This window comes from Capra hircus, chromosome 20, assembly GCF_001704415.2.
Source record: "Capra hircus breed San Clemente chromosome 20, ASM170441v1, whole genome shotgun sequence".
In the NCBI taxonomy this organism is placed as follows: Eukaryota; Metazoa; Chordata; class Mammalia; order Artiodactyla; family Bovidae; genus Capra; species Capra hircus.
In genome coordinates this window covers 26,003,487-26,029,660 of record NC_030827.1, presented here as the reverse complement: position 1 = coordinate 26,029,660, position 26,174 = coordinate 26,003,487, and the positions used below count along the sequence as shown (strand labels likewise).

The 26,174-nt window shown below is 41.3% G+C and overlaps 2 protein-coding genes across 5 annotated transcripts in view; one reads left to right on the top strand and one right to left on the bottom strand.

The window, feature by feature from the left end:
- ITGA2 (integrin subunit alpha 2) overlaps nt 1-5,605 on the top strand; it is a 109,043-nt gene extending 103,438 nt beyond the window's left edge. The window contains exons 29-30 of the mRNA XM_005694721.3: nt 1,490-1,606; nt 2,042-5,605. Coding sequence (XP_005694778.2) covers nt 1,490-1,606; nt 2,042-2,122 — 198 coding nt within the window. The 3' untranslated portion in view covers nt 2,123-5,605. The remainder of the gene's footprint in view (nt 1-1,489; nt 1,607-2,041) is intronic.
- On the bottom strand, nt 11,293-21,537 carry MOCS2 (molybdenum cofactor synthesis 2). Of its 4 annotated transcripts, XM_013972777.2 has the most exons (7): nt 21,444-21,503; nt 20,118-20,239; nt 18,816-18,960; nt 16,221-16,348; nt 15,485-15,635; nt 14,245-14,368; nt 11,293-12,451 (listed from the first exon to the last, which is right to left on the bottom strand). In XM_013972777.2, the coding sequence occupies exons 3-7, from the start codon at nt 18,911-18,913 to the stop codon at nt 12,383-12,385; spliced, it is 570 nt and encodes a 189-aa protein (XP_013828231.2). In that variant the 5' UTR covers nt 18,914-18,960; nt 20,118-20,239; nt 21,444-21,503; the 3' UTR covers nt 11,293-12,382. The 4 variants fall into 4 exon arrangements, with proteins under 4 accessions (XP_013828231.2, XP_017921083.1, XP_017921084.1 ...); XM_018065594.1 differs by lacking the exon at nt 18,816-18,960 and having other exon boundaries at nt 21,444-21,537; XM_018065595.1 differs by lacking the exons at nt 18,816-18,960; nt 20,118-20,239; nt 21,444-21,503 and adding an exon at nt 17,295-18,790.

Sequence of the window (26,174 nt, the reverse complement as noted above, 5' to 3'; positions counted from 1 at the left end):
CAAAGAATAAACTGACCTATTCCTATAGGTAGACCAATGAGTCTTAGATTTGAATTCTAAGCCTGCTTAAAAATCTGATACAAAAACCTTGTACTCATGGTTCCCTAAAGATCCGTGGAGCCTGGATTAGGACGTTCTAAAATAGACAGAAGTAGTACCCTTGCCTGGAAAATCCCGTGGACGGAGGAGCCTGATAGGCTGCAGTCCATGGGGTTGCTAAGAGTCCAACACGACTGTGCGACTTCACTTTCACTTTTATGCATTGGTGAAGGAAATGGCAACCCACTCCCGTGTTCTTGCCTGGAGAATCCCAGGGACGGGGGAGCCTGCTGGGCTGCCGTCTATGGGGTCGCACCAAGTCGGACATGACTGAAGCGACTTAGCAGCAGCAGCAGGGATATGACAGCCACTACACGGTGAACTATATGAATTTATTTTATTCCTAAATTTACAAAGCTTTATTTTAGCTCTTCAAAATCCGAATTAGAACTATAGTCACCAAAAAACCAGACTAAAATTTAGCCCAACTCATAAATTCTTTGGTGAAAAGCAGCTCATCTCTCATTGTAATTCAGTGTTAAATTCAAGTAAGTTAGGTTTTTTCCTCTCATTTGGTTCCAAAATGTAACTCTTTTAAGAATATTCTTTGTGGAGGAAATGGTTGTGATTCTTACTCCAATTGAACAAAAAACAAAAACAGAACATTAGAACTTACAGCAGCCATGCTGATGCTGTGGTTTAGCAGCTAAGTCATGTCTGACTTTTCGCAGCTTCATGGACTGGAGCCCACCAGGCTTCTCTGTTCCTGGGATTCTCCAGGCAAGAATACTAAAGTGGGTTGCCATTTTCTTCTCCAGATCTTCCCAACCTAGGGATTGGCAGGTGGATTCTTTACCGCTGAGCCACCAGGGAAGCCCAAAGTCACAAAGACTGCCACAAAGTGGACATTAGGAATCACGCGTAGCCTCAAGGGCAATTTATCATTGAAAATGTCAGCTTGAGTCTTGAGATATTACTTCTACTTGTTAACAACTCATTATCAAGTAATCTTGAGTGAGAGTAAGTGAAATCAACATTTTAGGAACCCAATACAAAATTGTTGTTTAATCACAAGGGATTTGGGTGGTTAATTTGTTGACTCCCCTCCCCAAGACTGGGTTCCAAATGCTTTCACTTGAGTGGATGTCAGCAACTGAAGTTCCCATTTCATAAATGATTAAAGCATCTGAGATCGTCAGAGATGACATACCTGCTAAGCACTGATGCAATTAAAGGAAGAAAAGGGGAAGACTTGCGTGCCTTGCCTGTATTTGCAGGCGCATTTCCTCTAGCAATTCTACTTCACAATGTTTAACTGAGGACTGCGATCGTGAGGAAATCACATCCCCTTTCTGGACCATCACTTTTAAGATTAGAGGATTTGACTAGGCCATCTCACTTTTTTCCCAGTGCTAAAATTAACACAATTGTTTTGTATGTACACTTACAGATTCCCCTTACGATAATGAAACCCCATGAGAAAGTTGAAGTACCAATTGGAGTGATAGTAGGAAGCGTAATCGCTGGAATCCTTTTGCTATTAGCTCTAGTTGCAATTTTATGGAAGGTAAGAACTGTTTCGTATTTTAAAATATGAGGGTCCTAAAGACTTCTGTCTTCCAATTTCCTTATCACAGAGCAACCCTACGTTTTCTATTGTAAGACAAAAGGAAATGCAAGTTTGCTTGCAAATTCTCACTCATGTTTTCAAAAACGATCAGTAAGGATTTTATCTCCAGTGGTCTTGATCCCTTTCCCCCAACCTTCCTTTTGTGCTGACCCTGAATGTTTTGTTCAGCTGCAAATAAGCAGACCCTGAAAATTTTAACTTTATGCAATTCATTCAACTCTGGGTATCAATCTCCTCCTTGAAGGGCTGATGCTAGGGCAGTATTCTGCACAGCCACCTCTCCGGAGCAGCCCCCTCTCTGGTGGCAGGGCCTTGGGTCTGGGTCTTATACAAATTAGCCACAAGCGGTAATGTTTTTACATCATCTTACAGCTTGGATTCTTCAAAAGAAAATATGAAAAAATGGCCAAAAATCCAGATGAAACTGATGAGACCACAGAACTCAACAGCTGAATCACCCAGCAGCTCCCACCGTAGTAGGAAGGGGCAGCAGTACAGCCAGAGGTTACTATTCGCATGAATGCATTTTTTTTTAATCCCAGGGTAACTTAATAATGTAGTAATTAAAACAGAACTGCAGGTCAGTTTGGAAAGAAAAGTGTGAGGGGATTGGAAGGGCAGGGGTACAAAGGGTAAAAGACTTATTTTATATGGAGGAAAAAGTGATCTGTATGCTGGCTGGTCCAGAGTTTACATTATCATGTACATCGTATCTGAAGCATGACATATTTCCAAACAGAAATCTTAGAGAAAAATACGATCTTTGGGGGCGGGGGAACCCAATTATTTAAAATGACTGTTTTTAAACAAGTGGAAGTGGTAAGTGTAGATACATCATTAACTTGGATTTTGATATTGTTGGGGAAAAAAAACAGGTCAACTTTTGTTGCTTGTCCAAAGTTGCCACAGAGGATATTTTCAGTGATAATTTTGTTTATAAACGAGGTAAAACTTGCTGTTGTCAGCCCACAGCTGTTTCCCAGAGCCCTGTTTCTTGTGATGATATGCTTATCAAAACATGCTTATCCAAACATGCTTGATGACTGGTAGGAGCCTCCTGCAGAGGAAATCTCCTCTTAAGTGGCGGAGGGTTAGGGGCCTAAAGGGTTTAGAGGCCACAGCACTAACTTTTGTTTAGTATCTATAACATTTATAGTAAAATCTTGTCTGTTGGGAGTCCCCGCTGGGAAGCAGGAAGACATTTCCTTTCTCCTTTAGGATGAAAACTGGCTGACCTGGCTGGCACCATGCCAATTTTTGAAATTTGAGTAATTGCTTTGGAATCCTTTCTGCTTCCACAATGACCCTCTCCCATGTCCTGGTGCCCCCATATTCTGCAAGCCCGCAGCTGCCCACCTTCCTCTTCAGGAGTCCGGAGTTTCCCACGCTCCTGGGACTCTTGTCCAAACCTCCACTACCAGGGCGGGGGCTCTTCCCCCGCACTTCCCGCACTTGCGTGAGTTACTGTATAATCCCCTTAACTTCAGGGAGCTGTTTTCAGTTGTTGCTAAACATGTAAGAAAAAATTAAGCCCAAGTGAACTTCTAATTGTTGATATTTCCGGCAGGGTAAACAAGGTAAAATATAAATAATCTCAGGAATTTGCAGGGAATTACAAGGAGACCTTAGAAACCACCTAGTAAGCACCTGCTGTGCTTGTTTCTGGAGAACTTAAATTTCCAAAAGAATGACTTTAACCTGGGAGTTTGCTCACCAGATCGTCTCAGGCCCCAATTCCTGATAATCTTATTTAGTCATCAAATTGGGATGAAGCCTGATGACCTGCATCTTAACAAGGGTCCAGGTCCTTATGACGTAAACGGGCCACCACGCGGAACACCATGCATTCCTCCTGCGGTACCTTCTTTCCTCTGTTAGTATCTAGGTTCATCCTCTAGGAGGGCATGAGAGAGAAAGCACAGAGGCAAAGGCTGTGGGGACTAGTTTCTGTCAGAAAATACATACTTAAAGCTTCAGACAAGTCACTTAGCCTCTGAAACTTCAGCATCCTCATTATAAAATGGGGGAGACTGGGGTGGAGCTCAGTAGTGACACTTTCAACTTTAAAAAACCCATTGTCTGGGTTTCTTATAACATAAATAGACAATCCTCCCAGAATGTGATACTGAAGTCAGGAAAGCAAGCATGTGCCCGTGTGTGTCTGTGATGGTAGCACTGGGCTGTCTGCACAGTTCCGGGATTCATTTTGCATCTGATGAAACAAAGGGAAGAGAAACAATTATCAGTAAAATGTCAGGGGTTTATAGCAAAAATGACATGGTATTCTCTAGTTAACATGTGCTAGAGCCCAATTCTTGTAATAGCTGTGTGGACTCAAACACTGTTTCATTCCAAGAAGGATTGTTTAAAAAGAGAATGGAGGGGAAACTGGTCATTACATTGATAAAGACTATTTAAGTCTTTATAAAGACTATAAACTGGGTAACTGCTGTATATTTATGTATACTAGTTCTTCAAAGTAATATACTAAGAATTACAGCATGTCATCCTCCTTTACTCTGCCTCTAAGCTTCCTTAGATAAACACTAGGCAAAGGTCACATGCCCACAGCAAGCTGGTGAGCTCTGGTGAGCCTCGCCTTAGATGAGTCGCCTTGATGGCACCATTTCCATGAAGGAGCTGGAGGATTACTGCAAACTTAAAACGCCAGCCGCTCATCTCTGCACCATTTATCTTGCTGGGGTAGGGTCTCTCAGCCCTGGCATTCCTGACACTTGGGGCTAGGTAACTCTTTCTGGTGGGGGCCTGTCCTGTGCATTGTAGGATGTTTAGCCGCATCCCTGGCCTCGGTCTACAGCTCTGCCTACCCACATCAGAGGCACCCTCTCGCCCTTGCGGCAATCAAAAAATGTCTCAGACACTGGCTGACGTTTCCTGGAAGGTACAGTCGCTCCAGCTGAGAACCACTGCACGAGAGCACGTGGCCTAAATATACAACTTCTGTTACCAGACCACAGGTCTAAGGCAGAGGCGCCACTGAGGAGTATTCCTTGAGCACTTTTAAGCAAAGGTTGAATAGTCATCCAAGATATTTAAAAATTGTTTTTTTTTTTTTTTTAAAAGAACAGCTCTGTATTCCTATTCAGCCATACTTTTGTTTTAAAAGTAAGTAGAATATAGGGCTTAAAAGATGTCATCTTAAAGTTTCCATTTCATAAATGGTATATAGACAATGTGTATAGAATGTGGTAAGAACTGAGTTGCTTCATGCATGGCTGCCATACAAGCTTTACAAAATAATAAAGTAAAACAGTCTAAAGAAACTGCATTGAAATTTGAATTTGTGCATCGTTCACTTCAGCAGCAAACTGAGAAACTGGACAGATTCCTAACTGGATATGTTTTCATAAAACAGTGAACATTATTAACTGTGAACAAAGAAGTGGAAAACAATTTATCATAATCACACAAGTGATTATACTAATGGTTATTACACAAGTAGTTATTATAAGGTGTAATTTTATAGTGTTATCTATTGATATACAGTTATAACTTAATATATGACAATCTCATAAATTAAGATATCATAAGCATTAAACAGGATTCCTCAAACTTCGCTCCCTGGTCCATCTTTAATACAGTTTGCACATAGAAAATAATCATATACACAACTTTTAGGAGTATGCCCTCATTAATGCACACTCATTCTAATCAGTTAGAAAGACTGAACATCTAGGGGTAAAAAGTATATATGGGGGCAATGTTTGAAACAAAATGTTCACTGCTTGAACCTTAAGGAATGAAAATGTAGCCATTATGTAAATATTAAAAAATGGTTTCATACCTGGTTTATTTTGGGAGATAAAGTCAAAATGTAAATGTATATATTGCGTAACTATGCTAAATTGTATATTTTTAAAGACAAATTGTCTTGGACAGTTTCCTTCATACATAATGTATAAATCTTTAAGAATATTTGCTGTTTTGATGAACTGGTCTTTGTCTTTTTTTTCTCTCCACCAAACATATAAAAATGAATGTATGCATGTTTGTATACGAAGTGTCACATAGCTCATTTGATTTCTAAGAAACAATCAAATTGGAGCAATAATCAACCTTAAATTAGTTAAGAGCTTTTCTCCTATTAAAGTATGAGAATCAAACAGAAGAGTAGTATTCAATTGTAAGCCACTCTTTACATAGCACATTACTGAATATCATTAAAATCATTTTCAAGATAAAGCTATTCACTTTGGAATTTGAACTTTATGACTTATGGATCTCACTGTATTTATCTTGTGCACTCACTGTGCTTGAGAACAGTCAGTCAAGACTGAGTATAAGAAGAGTGAGGATGTATCTCACCACTTATAACAGCAGTGGCCACAAGGATGTTCTGTAGGCAACACACCACCTGAACAGTTTAGAGACGAGGTGTAAAGCCTTGCTCCTCACGGTGTGGTGGACAGGCAGGCAACATCTGCATCACCTGGGGCCTGTTACAAAATGGAGCTCTCAGGTGCCACGCAGAACTGAATTCCAACTGGAAGTTTAATATCACCAGATGATTTACAGCATGCTACAGGTTGAGAAGCACCACTCTAAAGCACAGCTTATTTCTAGAAAGAAATACGTGCCTGAAACAGAAAAAAAGAGTCAAACTACTGCAGCCTACACGAGCAGTCATCTACAGAGTTTAAAAAACTCTTTAATGGTAAAAACATGTGCATACTCTTAAGAATTGAATAAGCTGAAACGAATGTGCTGAAACTGTAAAACAAGACACGTATCAGGCTCAGAGACTGGCTGTCACTGCAGAGATGGTGCACTGATGCAAAGGCTGAGGGGTAGGTGCTGCCTTTCACAACCTGTGCACAAATACCTCTGATCCCCACCAAGTGAGCACTGCCCCCTACCCCTCCCTCAATTCGACCCATCTCAATTCTGGTGAAGCACCTGACAAAACCAGACTGCAGAACCACCACCAGTAAGTGTATCTTATATGCTTCATACATTAAAATACAACTTTGGAGAAAAAGAACATTCGTTTTTGTTTTGTCGCAGTGGGTTAGGAAATGCTGCTACCTGTATGAAAGCTAGCATTCTGTACCAAATCAGAACATATCTTTATATTTCAGTATTTTAAAAAATAATCCCTTTTATTTATTCTTTATCACCTTTGAAAACCTACAGAGAGCATAAAAATAATCCTCATTCTATCGTGTTTATTCGCTTGGTTGTATCTGACTCTTTACGACCCCAATGGACTGTAGCCCTCCAGGCTCCTCCGTCCATGGAATTTCCCAGGCAAGAATACTGGCGTGGGTTGCCATTTCCTCCTCTAGGAGATCTTCCCGACCCAAGGATCAGACCCACGTCTCTCGCGTCTCCTGCGCTGGCAGGCGGATTCTTCACCACTCCATCACCTGGGGGTTCATGCTAGCATAACCCTTTAGTATTTTAAAGATAACCAACTAAAGACTGAAAATTTTCTTATTCAAAAAGAAGGGCTGATTTTCATCTGAGGACCACTCCAACCTAATTAAAAGAAAAAGGCTACTAATTAAATCTGAAATTTTTGATTCTATGCAAATAGGGCAAAAAGCTAACTCTCAAGTTGCTCTTGCTATAGCCCTGGCTCTACCGCCCTCTGCTGGGTGAGCTGCCTAACTACACCACACAAATTACTTAAAGAGGCCTGTACTAGATGCTCAGGAACTGTGAAGAGATGTTACAGGACGAGAGTGAGTAAGGGAGTGGAGAAGAAAAGCTTGCTGCACCTATCCACTTCATTCATCATGCCAGGTACTTTTACACATCTCTAAGCACTACAACTACACATCACGTCAGGTGTGTTTAATATGGGCTTCAGTGCTTAATGGGCTTTCCTGATAGCTCAGTTGGTAAAGAATCCACCTGCAATGAGGGAGATCCCAGTTTGATTCCTGGGTCGGGAAGATCCCCTGGAGAAGGGATAGGCTACCCACTCCTGTGTTCTTGGGCTTCCCTTGTGGCTCAGTTGGTAAAGAATCCACCTGCAATGCAGGACAACTGGGTTCGATCCCTGGGTTGGGAAGATCCCCTGGAGATAGGGAAAGGCTACCCACTCCAGTATTCTGGCCTGGAGAATTCCCATGGACTATATAGTTCATGGGGTGACAAAGAGTTGGATGTGACTGAGTGACTTTCACTTCACTTCAGTGCTTAATACCAACAAAACCTGCATGCATGTTACGGTTAGACACTGATGATAGAGACAAGTCCCTAGTCTCAGGAAACTGATGGTCTAGTGATGGAGACATACTAACAGATGTAGCACCTGAGACAGTGCGCTAAGTGCCACTGTAAGATACAAAGTAGAACAAGGAATCCAGTTTTAGAGAGTGTAGTTGGAACAGGCTCTCTGCAGAGGTAACATTTCATCAAGGAGCAAGTGAGGAAATAAAGCAGGAAGCAACTGAGGGAATACCTGGAGGAAGGGCTTCCTAGCAAAGGGGCAGGCGAGGACCTCTGGGGAGACAGAGCCTGCCACAAGTCACCACAGCAAAGCAGGGAGCCTGGAACGAGAGAGCAGGGAGGCGGGAGCCGGGTCGTGCAGGTTGTCGGTCACGGTGAGGACAGAGGTTCTGGGATGTGATTACCTATCAGAAGGTTCAAGTAGGATGATGAAGTGACCAAGTAGGAGAAGGAAGGGGGACTGTCACCAGGCCACAGCAACAGTCCAAGAGAAATGGGCGTGGTGGCTTGGATGACAGGTGCAGCAGAGTAAAGAAACGAGTGGATTCCACAGGCATCCAGGAATTGCTTTCCAGTTGTCCAATAGGTTCATTCAAGACCTAAGATCAAGACTCAGACTCTTAGCTTCTTAATCACTACTTCTCAAAACATACTGAAAGTATAGTGACTCAGCCGCATATGTAAAGAACAAGCATAGCCACAAAATCACAAAGCAGCTCACTAGAACATGGGCTGCTACTTTCACTCAAAGATAAAACTCTTTCACTTTTGCTACCTGTTAAAACACTTCAAACACAAGAAATCAGTTTCCTACTTCTTAAATGAATTTCCAAAGCTGTCATACAAAGCCACAGTCCCCAAGTGACTTTAAACATTACAGTCTATTTAAAGGCCAGGTTTTTTAGGTTACTCTTCTACTTAGCTGGTTAAGTCACAGACATAGAAAGGCTATGTCAGAGTGATGCTAGCTCCTTGATATTTCACCAATTAACTGTGCCACTCCTATGAGAAGTGGGGATCAATGACGACCCTATTCAAGTCCAGTGCAACACACTGAAAACTGTCAGACGATCCATCCCAATTTTAGCATGCCCCAGATTAACTCCTTAACTTGTCTGCATTGGAGACTTAAAAGCTTAATAGTCTGAGTTCCTGATTTCAACAAAACCTACTTAAAATGAAGATATTATTTTTTTAGAAAAGATGCTTAGAGAATGTTTCATGTACTTTGTATCAGTTCAGTTGCGCAGTAATGTCTGACTCTTTGCAACCCCATGGATTGCATGTAGCACGCCGGCCTTCCCTGTCCCATCAGTCCATCACCAACTCCCGGAGCCTGCTCAAACTCGTGTCCATTGAGTCGGTGATGCCATCCAACCATCTCACCCTCTGTCATCCCCTTCTCCTCCTGCCTTCAATCTTTCCCAGCATCAGGGTCTTTTCCAGTGAGTCAGTTCTTCTTATAATTACTATCAATAAAGATCCTCTAAAGAAATTCAGTAGAAAAATTCCAAAATCCACATAGACCTCATATGAACATATACTCTAAGTCCCCTCCAAAGGAACCTTCAAGTTGTGGGCTTTTGAGGATGCAAAAGTGAGGTCTTCAGTCACTTAGTGACCCTCAGTGAGAAGCTAGAGCTGCATCTGCAGATGACTTCACTGAACTCCCTGCTGTACAACAGGAGGAGCCTGGTAATGAAGACCTGATGGAACTGGAGGCCCAGAGGGAGGACAAAAAGGAAGCAGCAGTAACTGAAGGACTGAGGAAATTCACGACGCAGGAAGAGGCAAGGGCTCCTCTTTATTGGAGGAGGCACTGTCAGCTTTTGAGGCACAAGACCTGAACACAGAATGGCACACGAAAGCTGCAGCAGCCGCTCAGCATGCAGTCCAGTGCTACCATGTCACCTACGATGAGAAAGAGAGCTACTACTCAGGCATCACTGGGTCATTTCTTCAAGAAGGTAGATAATTCTATCTGCAGCCAGCAAGGAACCAGAACCTGGGCCGTCAGCGTCAGGGGTGAGTGAAACTGCAGCGTGCCCTCCGTCTTCCCGTTGCTAACGATCCTTCAGCTCTGCCATCTTCCACTTCCCCTCCTTCCTCCAGTCAGTAACTCTTACCTGCCCACTGGGTGCCAGCTCCTGTTTACCAGCTCTTTTACTGTGCTACTGTACTTCTGGGGCTTCCCTGGTGTCTCAGACAGTAAAGAATCTGCCTGTAATGCAAGAGACCCGCATTTGATCCCTGGGTCGGGAAGATTCCCTGGAGAAGGGACCAGCAACCCACTCCAGTATTCTAGTCTGGAGAATTCCATGGACAGAGAGGAGCCTGGCGGGCAACAGTCCATGGGGTCACAGGGAGTCAGACAGGACTGAGTGACTAAGCACACATACGATATCAAAAAAAAAAAAAAAAAAAACCCACCCAATCAAAAAACGGACAAAAGACCCATACAGACATTTTCCCAAAGAAGACATACAGAAGGAAAAAGGCCCATGAAAAGATGCTCAACACCACTAATCATTAGAGAAAAGCAAATCGAAACCACAATGAGGTATCACCTTACACTGGTCAAAATGGTTATCATCAATCAGTCTACAGATAAATTCTGAAGAGAATGTGGAGAAAAAGGAATCCTCACACATTGGTGGCGGTAATGTAAACTGGTGAAACCACTATGGAAAACAGTTTGGAGGTTCCTCAAAAAAACTAAAAATAAAACCACGATATGATCAAGTAACGCCACTTCTGGGTATATATCTGGAAAACATGAAAACTCTTAATCTGAAAAGGTACACGCCCATGAAAACTCTTAATCTGAAAAGGTACGCGCCCCCCAGTGTCCGTAGCAGTGCTACTTACGAGGGCCAAGACACGAAAGCAGCTCAGCAGATGGCTTAAGAAGGTGAGGCACGCACACTGGAGTGTTAGCACACAAAAACCATCCTTCACTACAACATGAACGCAGTGTTATGCTTGGTGACAAAAGTCAGAGAAAGATAAATGCTGTATGATATCACTTATGTGTGGAATCTAAAAAAAATAGTACAGATGAATCCAAACATAAACAAAAACATCCAGAAAACAAACTTATGGATACCAAAAGGGAGAGGATGAGGGGGAAGGACAAACGAGGAAAGTGGGCTTAACAGACACAAACTACTACACATAAAACAGATGAGCAACAAAGACTTACTGTGCAGCATAGGAAATTATGCCAAAATCTTGCAATAACTTACAGTGGAATATAATCTGCAAAATCACCCCGAATCATTATGCTGTACACCTAAAACTAGCCAAATATTGCAAATCACACTTCAGTTTATAAAAAAAAAAAAGAACGATATAGAAATTATATACTAAGATCTATCAAGGTAGTATATGGGTTGACCAAACAAAAACTGGACCATTATTTAGTATAAGATTTTGCAGAAAACATAACTTTATTAATGACTTCACTAACAACAATGCTGCTTAAGCTAAAAAGATATCTGAAAATGCTTTACTAAATAATCATATAATTTTCCTTAATTGGTTGTGAGTATAATCTTATAACTAACATTAAAATGCAAACCACCCTTGCTAGTTTGTCTTGATAATTTTATGCTCATTTATATACTGATACAATACCAATAACAAAATATAATAAGCATTATGATAAGATTATACTAGATTCTGAAATAGAAGAAATCCTCATATTATGAAATATCTTAGGTATCATCAGGCTACCCCAGTGGCTTAGCGGTAAAGAACCCGCCTCCCAATGTAGGAGATGTGGGGTCAATCTCCGGGACGGGAAGAGTCCCTGGAGAAGGAAATGGCAAGCCACTCGAGTATACTTGTCTGGGAAACCCCATGGGCAGAGAAGCCTGGTGGGCTACAGCTGATAGGGTCTCAAAGAGCTGGACATAAATGAAGCGACTGAGCATGCGCGCATCATCACTGAGGTTTTAAAAACAAGAAAATATCGCTTTAAACTTTTAAAACCGTACTTAGCTTATTTTTAAAATATATAAATTCTAAAAATATATCAAGAGTATTTGATAAGGACTTTTTATAACTTTCAATTCTGCCAACATTCCCAAAATGCATCCCTGACAACAATATCGCTGGGCACAGGGGCAGGGGGGTGGGGAAAGGGTGCCGAGGGCAGGAGGGGGCACAGAGGGGGCAGCCTGAGAGTCACTGATGAGGTGCGACCCCTCAGTGTGAGTCAAATTACAACTGGAACTCAGTCATAGAACTGTTTGTCCACCACAGGCATCATTCCTCACATTCAAATTCTTCCATTTTTCTCCCTAAAGGCTTTCTTTCCTCTGTCTCTAGTTCCCATATAAGCCCTTGTCCTAAACACTCATTTATTTTGCTTTATTTTCTCCTCTCTTTTGTTCCACCGGTGTAACATAAGAGATCAGCTTCATTAATCTTCTGGAGAAGAAGAATGCACATATGATCAAAGATAAGAATTTACCAAGTTTAAATTTTAGGGGCTCTAAAAACCTAAGCAGTTTAAACACTGGTTGCCCAAAAGCATTCTTTGTTTCTTTTCCAAGATGATGATGATTCTTCATAGATTTCCTAAAAAACAGAACCATAATGAGAATTCAAAAGAGAGCATTTTAATAAATGCAAATATACTGGAATAAATCAGGCAAATGAATATCACAACTATTTAAATGTGCTCTTCTTTTAACAATCCAATGGACATTTGCATAAGGCATTGAGAACAAAAAAAAATAAACAAACATGCTTCCTACACTCAAACATTCAGTCCAGTAGGAGAAACAACAGACAAGAAGCCTTAACAAGGCAAGGTGCCAACATCGAGAGGAACACACTGCTAAATCCACTCGGGACCGCGATGGGCAATAGCCTGGGCAAAGCTATGTGGGGAAGATGGAAGGTCTTTAAACATCTTGTTCTATTCGACATACCTACTACTTCCACATTTCCAAACATGCTTTTCCAAAGGCAGAAGGGATGTTTCCATTAGCTCTGAAACTAAAGAGACCACCACAGAGGTTCCTAAACAGGTCTGAGCTACATGCTGGGGCCAGCTGCTCTCTAAGTGCCTGCCCTACCCACCCACCCTCTTGCCACGTCACAGACAATCTCAAAGCACAGGCCGAACCAGACTGGAATTTAGACAATTTGGGGACAGAAGGGGAGTAAGAATATATCACTTTCTCTTCTCTCTCTCATCAGCTTCTATTGGATTGGCCACAAAGTTCAGGTTTTCCCATTTTACGGACACCCTCTCACCTTCTACAGACAGAGACGCAAACAGAAAGCCCAGCCCGTCCTCAGCATCCCATCTCCTGCTCTCATCTACTTCGTCAGCTGGCTCGCTACTCTTTCCTCCCAGGCAAAGAAAGCTCTTTCAGCCAGGCTCACAACTCATTCTGGCATGCTCTTTCTACCTTGCTCGCTCCAGGGGCCTTGCTCACAACCAAGCAACCAGATACCTGAGCTTCACTAAGACAGATTCCTTTCACACACGCTATCTTCTAGTTCTTAAGTATCCCCTTATAACAACGGGTTTCAGTGTTTATTCAGAAAATATGGGTCACTAAATTTCATAAGCGCTGGCTCAGGGTCCAATTAACTCATCTCAGCACTGGCTGAAGCAGGAGGCTCCTAGAAAGGACTCGCCCTCTGGCCCTTCACTCTGAGCCCTGCTCTACTGGGCAGTACATTCCTCAGCTTTGCTTTCAGCCACAAGCCATGGGCAATTCGAGGCTCTCAAGTGTAATTACATGTGTCTAAGGAGGTAACTATACCAGGGGAGAAATCAGGGAGCTGGGCCTTTTCATCTCTTCAGGATGCTCTAAGAAGGGAATTGTTTGCTTTTATTGATGGGTTTGATGTATGGACCGAAAACAAGCTAGACTTTCAAACTTAGGTTTTTTTAATCCACTCTGCATTTTCTCCACAGAGGCAATATCCTTTATTTTCCCCTTAAATGAAGGCATTCTAGGAGAAGGTTCTTTTGCCTTGAGAAATCTCTGTTTTAGCCATTGCCTAAATAGCCATACATGATTCCTGTCTCTGAAGGAAAGACCCTCTAACTCAAGGGAATTCAATTCCAAGGGATACTACTGCATATATGAGCCACTGGAACATTCCAGACTAGGAATTCTGTTACCACTTGCTGAGGTCTTCTCCCAGTCATGCATTATCTGAGGCGTGTATTTTCCATGCTTGGAAACAAGATTATTACATAAACACCCTATTTCATAGATAAAACAAAATTCTATAAAGTCAGGGAAGGCCCATGAGTATATACTCTATGTACTCTTTTTCTTTGTCCTTTAAAAATTCCTAAGAAAAAATCATGTCCAGAGAGAAAGGTAGGTATTTTTCTAACTTACCTTTTTCCATATGGGCACCCTGGCTTTTAAAGCATCAATGGCATAGCTCACAGCTTCAAGGGATGCAGCCCTGTGGGCTGAGGACACAGCAATGATAACGCTTGCTTCTGTCACTGGAACCAAGCTTTAACAAAATGAAGACAAAAATTCATCATCTCCTCTGAAGCTGCATGTTAAAGAATCAACACGTGGGGGAAAAAAAAATTCCACTGAAATCCAGCAAACATTTAGTTCCTAGAACTAAATATCTGAGCTTCAGCGGTAAAGAATGGTAAAGGCTCAGTGGTAAAGAAACTGCCTGCCAAAGTAGGAGACACAGGAGAGGGGGGGTTCAATTCCTGGGCTGGGAAGATCCCCTGAAACAGGAAATGGCAACCCACTCCAGTATTTTTGCCTGGAGAATCTCCATGGACAGAGGAGCCTGGTGGGCTACAGTCCATGGGGTTGCAAAGAGTCAGAAACAACTGAAACCATTTAGCACAGCACACAGAACTAAATATCCAGTTCTATTTTACCTAAACATCCCATTTAGTTAGAAAACAGTAATTCATCTCAGTTGCATTTAGCAGAAGCCAAAGCTGTGACCAACTCGTTAGCATGTATCCACTAGATTTATTTGATGGGGACCAAGAAGAAAGGGACCTCACTGATTCAACAAGTATCTGATTCAAACAAGGCACAAGGTCAGGTAATGTCTAGAAATACAAAGCAATCACATGATGAATATAACATAGAATTTAAAATACTGAATAGCAATAAAGAGTAAATAACAGAATTGGTAACATTATTAAAAATTATAGATGATACATTTAGTCCCCCTGCTGGGTTCTTTACAAAGCCTGGAATTACACTCTTCTTAAGAGATACAAAGAGATAAACTAAGTTCATGACCTCAAGAGGCTTTTAGATCAAAAAGTCTCAGACTGTCATATAAACAAAGTCCCAACTACAAAACAGTTCTTTTAAGGGTCTCCTGGCCTTTAGCACACATCAGCACAGGCTGCTGGGCACATGGCCTAAGAGTCTTGCACATTTGGACTTTGTTACAGCATCTACTACTGCTTCTCTCCAAATGTTACAATATAACAAGCAGCCCTTGAAGGCACAGTCTGCCAGAATGATACATGAACCTCCCTCTCAGGGTGACACAGGATGCCAGTGAAAGATCTCAGAATCAGAATTAGTACAAAGGTGGAGAACAACTATGCTTAAACTTTTACACTGATAAAGGAAATCATACCCAAGTCGATGAAACACTGCTATGTGTTTGACTGGCCACTTCTGTCTAATGTCACTACAAATTTTTCTTATCTCATTTTCTGCCATTGGTAGATATGCTTCATACTCTAAGCTAATGACTTTTTTCCCTTCGAAATTATTTCTTGTAGTCCCTGAAAAAAAAAAAAATTACAAAATAAGGCTTCTCCTTATAGTTGAAATAGCCACACTAATAAAAAGGGGGGGATTATTTTTTAATAGCATACCAGTTTATATAAAAATTACTTTGAAATTTTCTAAACATGAAGACTTGACTAGAAAATCAAAAGATAATTATCACAGAGATGAGGAAATAAAATGACACTGATTAGCCAGGTTTACTGAAAACACTCAAAATACAAACCAGTATATATTCTCTAAGAACTAAGATTTGACACTTAAAATGGAAAACATCATGCTCCCAGGATTATCATTAAGTTATTATTATCACCATTTTTTCCCCTCAATATCTGGAAAACACAAAATTCTCTATTAATAATGACTTTTATTCTACTTTTTTTTTGTCTTTAAACATAGATTAATTTAAAGATTATTAAAGCAAAATAAGAACTAAAAATTTCTAGTCACCACCATGGGTAATCTCAGCCTACTGCTCAGGATCTTAAAATCCTCTGACTATTAACACTTAAATAGGAGAAACACTTGCTAACTTCAACCGTCTTGTACAGTCAATAGACGCTATGAAAATTAAAACTCACCTACAAATAGGGATATTGCGCCACAGAGTGGAGAAATCACCAGCTGTGAGACTTCATCTACTGAAAGTTTCTCAGATGTGAATTTTATTATATCTTTAGATTTCTCTTCAACTTCATTCATATCTTTTCTAGAAATAAGATATTACTAAACCTTAATATGGAGAAGGAAATGGCAACCCACTCCAGTATTCTTGCCTAGGGAATCCCGCGGACAGAGAAGCCTGGTGGGCTGCTGTCCATAGGGTCACACAGTCAGACACGACTGAAGCAACTTAGTATGCATAGCAAACCTTAATATAGGTACTAGAGTCAAAACACCCAATTTATCGGCTGTATTTCAATTTATATTTTTTTCTACATTAGATATGTTCTGTTCAGTCACTCAGTCATGTCCAACTCTTTGTGACTCATAGATATGTTAGGAGGCATGATTTGAAATATGATGATAAAAATAAATGTAAAATTTTAGCAGAACTCAGTCATTTACAAATACCCCTAATGAATCAAGCATGTTATAAGAAGTTTACCATTAACATCACTTAAAAGGTAATCTATCTCATAGGCCGAAATAGTCCCCATTCTAGAACTGCTGCTCTTACCTCCTTCATCCACAGGCACATCACCTCTAAACCACTATGTTACCAAGCAGTACACTCAGTACTGGCTTTTTCTTTATCCAAACAGGAAAGCAAGCAGAAATGATGGAGACTCCATAGGAACTGGGTTCATTTCATAATCAGGCACAACCCAGTTAAGTAACTGAGGAAACAAGGGAATGAACTGAAGGCCTATTCATCAGATGCTACAGGTCCTTTGCATATATTTCATTTCATCCATCAAGGATCTATTACATACTCACTATGTGTCCTAGATTGGATATAGGCCAGGGGACAAAAGACCTGGCTCCTGCACTCAGGGCACTTATGTTGGAGCAGGAACAAAGCAATAAATAGGAATTACAAACAGGGATAACTTATAGAAACAGGGTTCTGAGACAAAGCATGGGGGCTGGGGAATGGGTCCTTATGAGGATACTGATGATCACACTACTGAAGAGAAAAAAAAAAAACCTACTGGATTATTCTGATGGTACCAGATTTTAGGATGTTTCAACCTCCTGCATGTGCCAACTGAGTTTTTTCCACTTTTTCTTGCAATCTGATATAGGTAATCCAAACATCAATGAACTTCAGACCACACTGAGTCCCATAACTTGATTCTATAAGAACAGATTCTAAAACTGCATGTTAGAAATCTTGCCAAACACACTCAAATAATACACACTGCTGCTGAGTATCTTCCTAGTCTTCTCAAAGGACAGCTCTAATCATCACACACACACACACACACACACACACACACACACACACTTCAATGGCAGGCAATTGTTTTCTGAATGAATTCCAAACACACACACACCTTCAATGGCAGACGATTGTTTTCTGATCTTCCCAATCTTCTCAAAGGACAGCTCTAATCATCTCACACACACACACACACCTTCAATGGCAGACAATTGGTTTCTGATCTTCCTAGCCTTCTCAAAGGACAGCTCTAATCATCACACACACACACACACACACACACTCTTCAATGGCAGGCAATTGTTTTCTGAATGAATTCCAAATCTAACAAAGAATTGTATTTTTTCTAAATAGAAGATCTTGCCAGGTGACTTGCTTTGCAATATTTATTCCTCACTTTTTGGGGGACTGTCCTCCTGGAGAGTAGAGAGAAAAAATGAGCAAAAGAAACAGGCATCCACGGCTTGTTCTTTTCTTTAATGCAACCAAAGTTTTGCTGTCTAGGATGATACTTACTCTTGACTTTGAAATAAAACCACTATCAAATTAAGAAAGTTTTCTTTCATTCCTAACTTACAATTAGGGATGACTATTACTTTCTACATTATTTATTTCTCAGTTGACAAATTAAGCCTCATTCTGTTTCCCTCTCCACATTATACTAAGCAAGGTTCTTACACATTATCATACTCAGACATGGACTACATTTTTATGTAGTGGAAAGATGACATGGATCCTAGAGACATTTGCAATACAGTTATAACAATAAAGCTGTCTTTTTCTACCTGGAAAATGGCAAGCTTTTTTTTTTTCCTTAGGAAGAGAAATATTCTTACTTTCCAGCTATGCACTTTTTCTACATTTCTCTGTACTGAGGAAAGCTATTATCCAGTATTAATAAGCATTATTTGTGGAAAAGTACCCAGAAAGTCCAATAATCTGACTTCAAATGTTGGCTCTCCCACTTATTAGCTATGTGATCACGACAGGTTTTTTTATTTTTTTTGAATTTCGGTTTTCCCTTCTGCAAAATAGGAATATTAAAACACCAGTGTCTGGCACTGTGTCTAACACAAAATAAAAGCTCAACTGAACCATGTTAAATCAACAGAGTGAACATATCAAAATGACATTCAACTGCAAAGATGACAGGCATTTGTAAGTCCACCTGCACCAAAAAAGAGCTGGTGCAGGCAGTCTTACAAAGAGTATAAAGTAAACAATATACAGGTTATTATCTGTATGATCCTGCGCCACAACACTGGTTAAGAAAAAAAACTCTCTCACATACCCAGGTGCCTCAAAAGTACTACCCTCCACTAATGGGAGGGATAATGGCAATTTCGTCTCCTGACTGAAGCAGGAGGAGCTGATCTCCAAGCTCGACATATTCTTGACGAACAGCAAATATCACCTGATTTCTGACATCAGCCAATCTGAAGGGCAAAAAGTATAATTAGGCCTATCAATGCTGTTAGATCCTAAATCTCCTCAGCTGCAATTAAAATTACATAAATACTATTTTATGAAGCATCCTCTACAAAATGACTAATTAAACTCACTCATATTTTGCAGAGAAAGTATATATCCACTGAACGGAGTAAATTGCTAACAACTCTTTACTGGATGTTGGGTGTCTTAGGCAATAAAGAAACAAACAAACAAAAAAAAACACACTAAACTGGAGACAACATTTATACCAAGTTGAAAAAAAAAAAAAAAGAAACATTTATCAGTGCATGCCCTCCCCAGGAGCCTTCCATCTAAGGAAACAAGTATGCTAAGTATACCCTGTAAGGTTCCAAAATACGAAGTGCCTCTCAGCCAGGTATTGATACCAGGTTAAAGGTAAAGTAGGACAGAGGCCCAACCACTTCCATTGATTATCAGGGCACTTTAAGAACTTAAAAAGATATGAAATCACGAAGGAATAGTTTTCTTTCGGAACATACATTGTGCACTGTCTGCTACACAGCACTACAACTTCAAAGTTAAACATCTACAAGGATTAAGTGACACTTAGTATTCCTGGAACACATTCAGGTAAGCCAGTTTTATACTTGGTTCCAAAGAAGACTCATCTGAGGTAGGAACAAGAGCAGTAAAATTAGACAATTTTCAAGGACCAGAAAAAAAATTAATCAAATATCGCAAAAATGCAAATTCAGCAGCAGCTAACGTTTCTTATCTTTCATTTTCCTTTCAATCTTAAAAATTTCTATCTTGAGTTCTCTAAAGAAGGGGTGGGACATAAAAATTTAAAGCACACATTTTAACAGAATTTGTAACAATTTCATTTAATGCTATAAAAATGCAAAATCTAAATTTTCAGTATTATGTAAATTATAAAAGCTAATATAGTCATGTCTCTTTGGGAGTATCTCAGCTCACTGTGTTTTTTAAGTAAAATATCAAACCTTTCTTAAGGAACTGTTTATTTTTAAATACTATAAGTTTTCAGAAAAAATACAGCTAATATACTTTTGACATTAAACATAGAAATCAACATTAACGTCTTACTTTTATCATTTACTTATGCATTTTTAAATATTAAAAAGTGCTTATCATATACATTCTACAAATTTTTAAGTACCCTGGATGGCGTGCTTCTATCTCATTCCACAGCTGCAATGCTTTTATTTCTTGCGGCACAGAAATGGTCTCAGAGCGAATTCCTGCTATTTCAGCGCTTTTTGCAAAATACAACACTTCCACCTGAAAAGAAAGAAAACGTATTTAACAGTAACAACTCATAGCCCTTTTCTGACTCTCAACGCGGGGTTTTGTTTTTCAAATGCATTACTTTAATCAAAGACACTTTTGATAAGTTAGAGAAAGTTAAAGTGCCCATAAAAATTTCAGTATTATCCACAATTCTGAAAAAAATGTAGGCTTTCTAAGTCAGACTTTCAGATGCTTTTTAGTTTTATAAATGTACACGTGGCACGACTAAACTTCTAACAATATCTTCTTAGAAACCATGAAGTTGGCCTTTAATTTACATAAAATTATAGCACCTTTTATAAGCACTTAGGCAGTGAACAAATGTCTGAGTCAAGCGATGAATTACACAAATAAATGACCAAATAAGTGAAAGACACGTCTTTCACGGTTGCCATGACCTTCGATTCCAGTCTACATTACACTGAACCCAGCTGTCCGGGATTATGTTACGAAACATACAAACCCTGATAGTTACAAAAGCATGTGGGTCTGAAACACAGGATAAACTGGTATTCCCCAGGATAAACCTATGTAAGACAGCCTGGTATCCAAGGGATCCAACCAAGTAAAATAACCCACCTGGCACTCGGAGCAAATCATTCTCTACGAAAACAAGCGTGCTTGAGTGCTAAGTCCCTTCAATTATATCCGACTCTGTAACCTATGGGCTGCAGCCCACCAGGCTCCTCTGTCCATGGATTTCTCCAGATAAGAATACTGGAGTGAGTTGCCGTGCCCTTCTCCAGGGGATCTTTCCGACCCAGGGATCGAACCCCCATCTCCTGAGGCTCCTGCACTGCAGGTGGATTTTTTTTTTTTTTTTTAAACCGCTGAGTCACTAGGGAAACCACGAAACAAGCAGAGGTCTGCAAATAATCAGCCGTTGGCCAATGCACAGATGCAGCACTTTCACCTAAGAATTCTTGGTTAAGAGCATTTCTTTTCAAATTGAAAACTTATCTTCTTAGGAAAGAATAATCTGAGAAGCGTTTTGGAAACAGCTGGTCTTCTGGGCCGTCACCCGCATAACTAGAATTCGCAGAAATCGACTTGACTTTCTTTGGGGAGGCCAATAGCAAAGCCTCCGAAACCGGGAGGGGCCACCACCGCGGTGGCAGTCTCCAGGGTCTGACTGACCAGGGCCGCTTCTGTGGAGGAAAGGGCGGACACATTCGGGAGGACTCCCCACCCTTACCTGGCACCGGGGGACCATCCCGCCAGGGAAATCTCGCCGGGTATTCCGGCCGCGGAAGCGGAGGCACCAAGTTACGCAGCGCGCAGGCGCAACCTGCCGGCCCCTTCCGCCCCTACGGAGCATGCGCAGAGCTGGCTCCGCCCCGCTGTTTTCCTCGCTTTGTTTGCGCCGCGGGTCCCTGGGGTTTGGTGTTCGCTCGCGGGTGGGTCGCGTTGGTGGGCGAGAGCTGTGGCTGTCATTCAACGGTTAAAAGGCTGACCACGCGTGCCTTTATCCTCAGACGAGGGGCCGAGGTACAGGAGAGCCGACCCTGGGACTCTCCTGGGCACCTGCCTCCTCCGTTACGGAAACTGCTTTTCCGCTCGCTCACCTGCAGGCTTCTCTTTCACACCTAGCCCGCCTTCCGCTGAAGCAATGGCACCCCACTCCAATACTCTTGCCTGGAAAATCCCATGGACAAAGGAGCCTGGTAGGCTACAGTCCATGGGGTCGCAAAGAGTCGGACACGACTGACTTCACTTTCACTTTTCACTTTTCATGCATTGGAGAGGGAAACGGCAACCCACTCCAGTGTTCTTGCCTGGAGAATCCCAGGGATGGAGAAGCCTAGTGGGCTGCCGTCTGTGGGGTTGCACATAGTCAGACAGGACTGATGCGACTTAGCAGCAACGCCTTCCGATTTGTGATTACTGTTTATTAGCGGCTTAAGGCATTTGACCTGTATACATTTATACTTTTTCTAGGTAGTTTACTAGCTACTTAGTGATTTGCCCACATAACTCCTCTACTATCTCCAACTTTTTACCACCAAGAATTCTTTTAAATTGGGTAGTTATGTAGTTACGTGAGTATGAACGAGGCGGCCCTCCCCTTGGAGCTCACAGTCCTGGATGTGAAACGGTCATGAACCAGTGATGGAAGCTCAGTGCACCGAATAGATTATACTAGGGTTACATGTTACATTTCGTAGGAGTGGAGGGGGATAGAGGCTGGTCACCTGAGGAGTGTGGTCTAGGAAGTCCTCTTGGAGGAGAGAGATGCTTGAGCTAAATCTGCTGGAAGGATCAGCAGCAAAGGGCAGGGTGGGAGTAGGGATGAGGAAATTTTACTAGCCTTTGCCAAGCCAGAGGGATATAAAGCAGCATAATGAGGTCATAATGAGCATCATGAGAAGGGCAAAATGTCGGCAAAGTAGGTGTGGCCCCTGCACGGAAGTAGTGGGAAATGAGACTGGATTTATTAAGTAGTAGCCCACTGCCAGAGAAATTGACAAGGACTAACACTAATGTGGGGTGTTCCCAGTGGCACAATGATAAAGGATAGGTCTGCCAATGCTCAGGAGACGCAGGAGACGTAGGTACCATCCTTGGTGGTAGTTTAGGCACTAAGTCGTGTCCAACTCTTGTGAGCCCATGGACTGTAGCCTGCCAGGCTTCTCTGTTCATGGGATTCTCCAGGCACGGATACTGGAGTGGGTTGCCATTTCCTTCTCCAGAAGATCTTACCAACCCAGTGATTGAACCCGGGTCTGCTGCATTGCAGGCAGATTCTTTACCGACTTAGCTACAAGGGAAGCCCAGGTACCATCCGTGGGCCAGGAAAATTCCCTGGAGAAGGAAATGGCAACCCACTCCAGTACTTTTGCCTGGAAAATCCCATGAACAGAGAAGCCTGGTAGGCTACAGTCCATGGGACTGCAAAAAAGTCAAACATGACTGAGCGACTAAACAGCAACAGCAGCAGGGTATATTCTGGCAAAGTTGCTAAACATCAAGTATAAAGAATTATATTCACGTCCAGGTAGAAAAATAAGGTAGTGATGACAATGACCTTAGAACTGTCTGAAACATCTGATGCCAGAGGATGGTGGTGTGCAACATCTAAAAAAAGCCTGAGAGCAAAGTATGACCCAAAATATTACATACAGTCAAGCTGGTGTTGATAAAATGCAAACTGACACTCCTAAACTCACAAGAGCTCAAAAAGTACAATAGCTCAGATACCAACAGCTCTTCTTTAAAAATCTCCTTGGGCAGAAATCCAGTCAATCAAGAGGGTAATCAAACTTTAAAACTCAGTGTTAAGGAAGTTAATGGTTAAAAAAAAAAACCAAAACAACTGGATGTGATATTTTAACTCATTTAAATATAAACCAAAAACAACTGTGGGATTATGGAATTAAATGTAAGTGACATCAGAATATTTTATTAAAAAATAGAAACTGCCCCCAAATTGGAACATGTAGTAGTCAACAAAACATTGATTCAAGCCACTTAATAGCTCTCACAATCTTGTTAAGTTTAGAAGGATATATTAGGGGTGACTGTCTATGGGGTCGCACAGGGTCGGATACGACTGAAGTGACTTAGCAGTAGCAGCAGCGTGTCTTATAAGTAAATATTCTGATGATTTTTAATTCCTTTAGTTTCACTTCAGTTATTTTGTTGTAAATAAAGTACAAGTGAAAATAAAATCTAAAAAGAAAATTGATATATAGTACAACAGAAGATGAGATGGCTGGATGGCATCACTGACTCGAAGGATGTGAGTCTGAGTGAACTCTGGGAGATGGTGATGGACAGGGAGGCCTGGCATGCGATTCATGGGGTCGCAAAGAGTCGGACACGACTGATCGACTGAACTGAACTGATATATATATATGTGTGTGTGTGTGTGTGATATATACGTCTTTAATGCTCAAAGAAAAGGGATGGAATAACATTCACGAGATAACAGTTACCGTATCTGGGTAGTAGAATTGTGGACAATATAAAAAATACTTTGGCTTCCTCTTGTAAATTTCTGTGTTGCTTCATCTTTAACAGTAATAAATTTATTGAGTTCTCTTTGTTATTTTGTGCTCTAATTGTTATTTAGGCTCTGGGCATACATCTGTGAGCTATAAGAATAGGGGCCTTTCATCATGGAGCTTACTTTCTCATTAGGAAGATAGGCTATATGTAAGAAAACAAATAAGGACAGTTTGATGAGTGGCTTGTAGGGGAGGAGTAGAGTGCCCGTTCCTTAGGGTCAGAAGGGAATGAACATTGAGCTGAGCTGAGACCTGAAGGAGGAGAGGAGCCAGCCTGTGCAGTGCCAGGAAAACAGTTTCTAGACAATGGAAAGTGGTTTCCGGGTAGGAGAGGACTCTGCACATTTGAAGAACAGAAGAGAAGCTAGCGTGCCTGAAATAAAAGGGGGAGAGCCTGGTGGGATGATTTTGAAGAGATTAAAGGGGATCTGAACATTAAAGATCCTGGGAGGTCCTAGAAGCCAGCTAGGATTTTATTCCGCTTTCATTCGGAAGACAGACAGACACACACACATGCACACACATTTTCTGATTTGACCCTGCATCAGCTTGGAGTCATTTTGAGCAGCCGGAGCACAAACAGTTCTGAAGAGAAAGCTGACAAAGCCTGATCCTTGGATATTTCATTTATGCAAGCTAATAAATTCCTTATTTTGCCCTAATATTTTCTGCTGTCATTTTGAGCTATTAAACAGTATCTAGTCCCAAACACCGTGTCATACATTTTGGCCCATTGTCAGGAACTCTCCATGAAATGCTATTTAGCGTCAGTGGCTTTATGCAAGTTGAAGCCTATATACTATGTTAAAAAATAGAGGAAATAGATTTTAAAATCTCAGTCCACATATACCTTTTTATTAAGTGTAACATAATTTGTAGAAAGTGAAAATATCTCTGAGGAAGTCAAGTGTGGTGGGAGATCTGTAGTCATTAGTCATTTGACTGATATCTTTAAGATATTTTTGGAAGTGGAAGTGTTATTCTCTCAGTCATGTCTGACTCTTTGCGACCTAAGGGACTATAGACTGCCAGACTCCTCTGTCCATGGGGATTCTCCTGGCAAGAATCCTGGAGTCGATTGACATTCCCTTCTCCAGGAGATCTTCCCAACCCAGGGATTGAACCTGGGGTCTCCTGCATTGCAGGTAGATTCTTTATCATCTGAGCCACCAGGGAATCCCCAAGATATTTTTGGTGGTATGTAAATTTCTCAGTAAAAAATAGATGATGTCATCAGTTCAGTTCAGTCGCTCAGTTGTGTCCAACTCTTTGTGACCCCATGAATCACAGCACGCCAGGCCTCCCTATCCATCACCAAGTCCCGGAGTTCACTCAGACTCACGTCCATCGAGTCAGTGATGCCATCCAGCCATCTCATCCTCTGTCGTCCCCTTCTCCTCCTGCCCCCAATCCCTCCCAGCATCAGAGTCTTTTCCAATGAGTCAACTCTTCGCATGAGGTAGCCAAAGTATTGGAGTTTCAGCTTTAGCATCATTCCTTCCAAAGAAATCCCAGGGCTGATCTCCTTCAGAATGGACTGGTTGGATCTCCTTGCAGTCCAAGGGACTCTCAAGTGTCTTCTCCAACACCACAGTTCAAAAGCATCAATTCTTCGGTGCTCAGCTTTCTTCACAGTCCAACTCTCACATCTGTACATGACCACTGGAAAAACCATAGCCTTGACTAGACGGACCTTTGTTGGCAAAGTAATGTCTCTGCTTTTCAATATGCTATCTAGGTTGGTCATAACTTTCCTTCCAAGAAGTAAGCGTCTTTTAATTTCATGGCTGCAGTCACCATCTGCAGTGATTTTGGCATAGTTATTCCTTAAATTATTAGTTCAACATAAACTCATCTAGAATTACTCTTTTTAACAAGTCACCCAGAATTCCAAGCTTTTTTCTGTACAACTGGCTTGT

What these genes read in the sequence shown, in the direction of transcription:
- MOCS2 (XM_018065594.1), bottom strand. An exon ending in GCAGTGTTTCATCGACTTGG is followed by an intron (nt 14,369 to 15,484) that starts GTATGATTTCCT and finishes ATTTTGTTAAAG; the next exon opens with CTTGGTTCCAGTGACAGAAG. An exon ending in GGGTGCCCATATGGAAAAAG is followed by an intron (nt 12,452 to 14,244) that starts GTAAGTTAGAAA and finishes TCTGTTTTTTAG; the next exon opens with GAAATCTATGAAGAATCATC.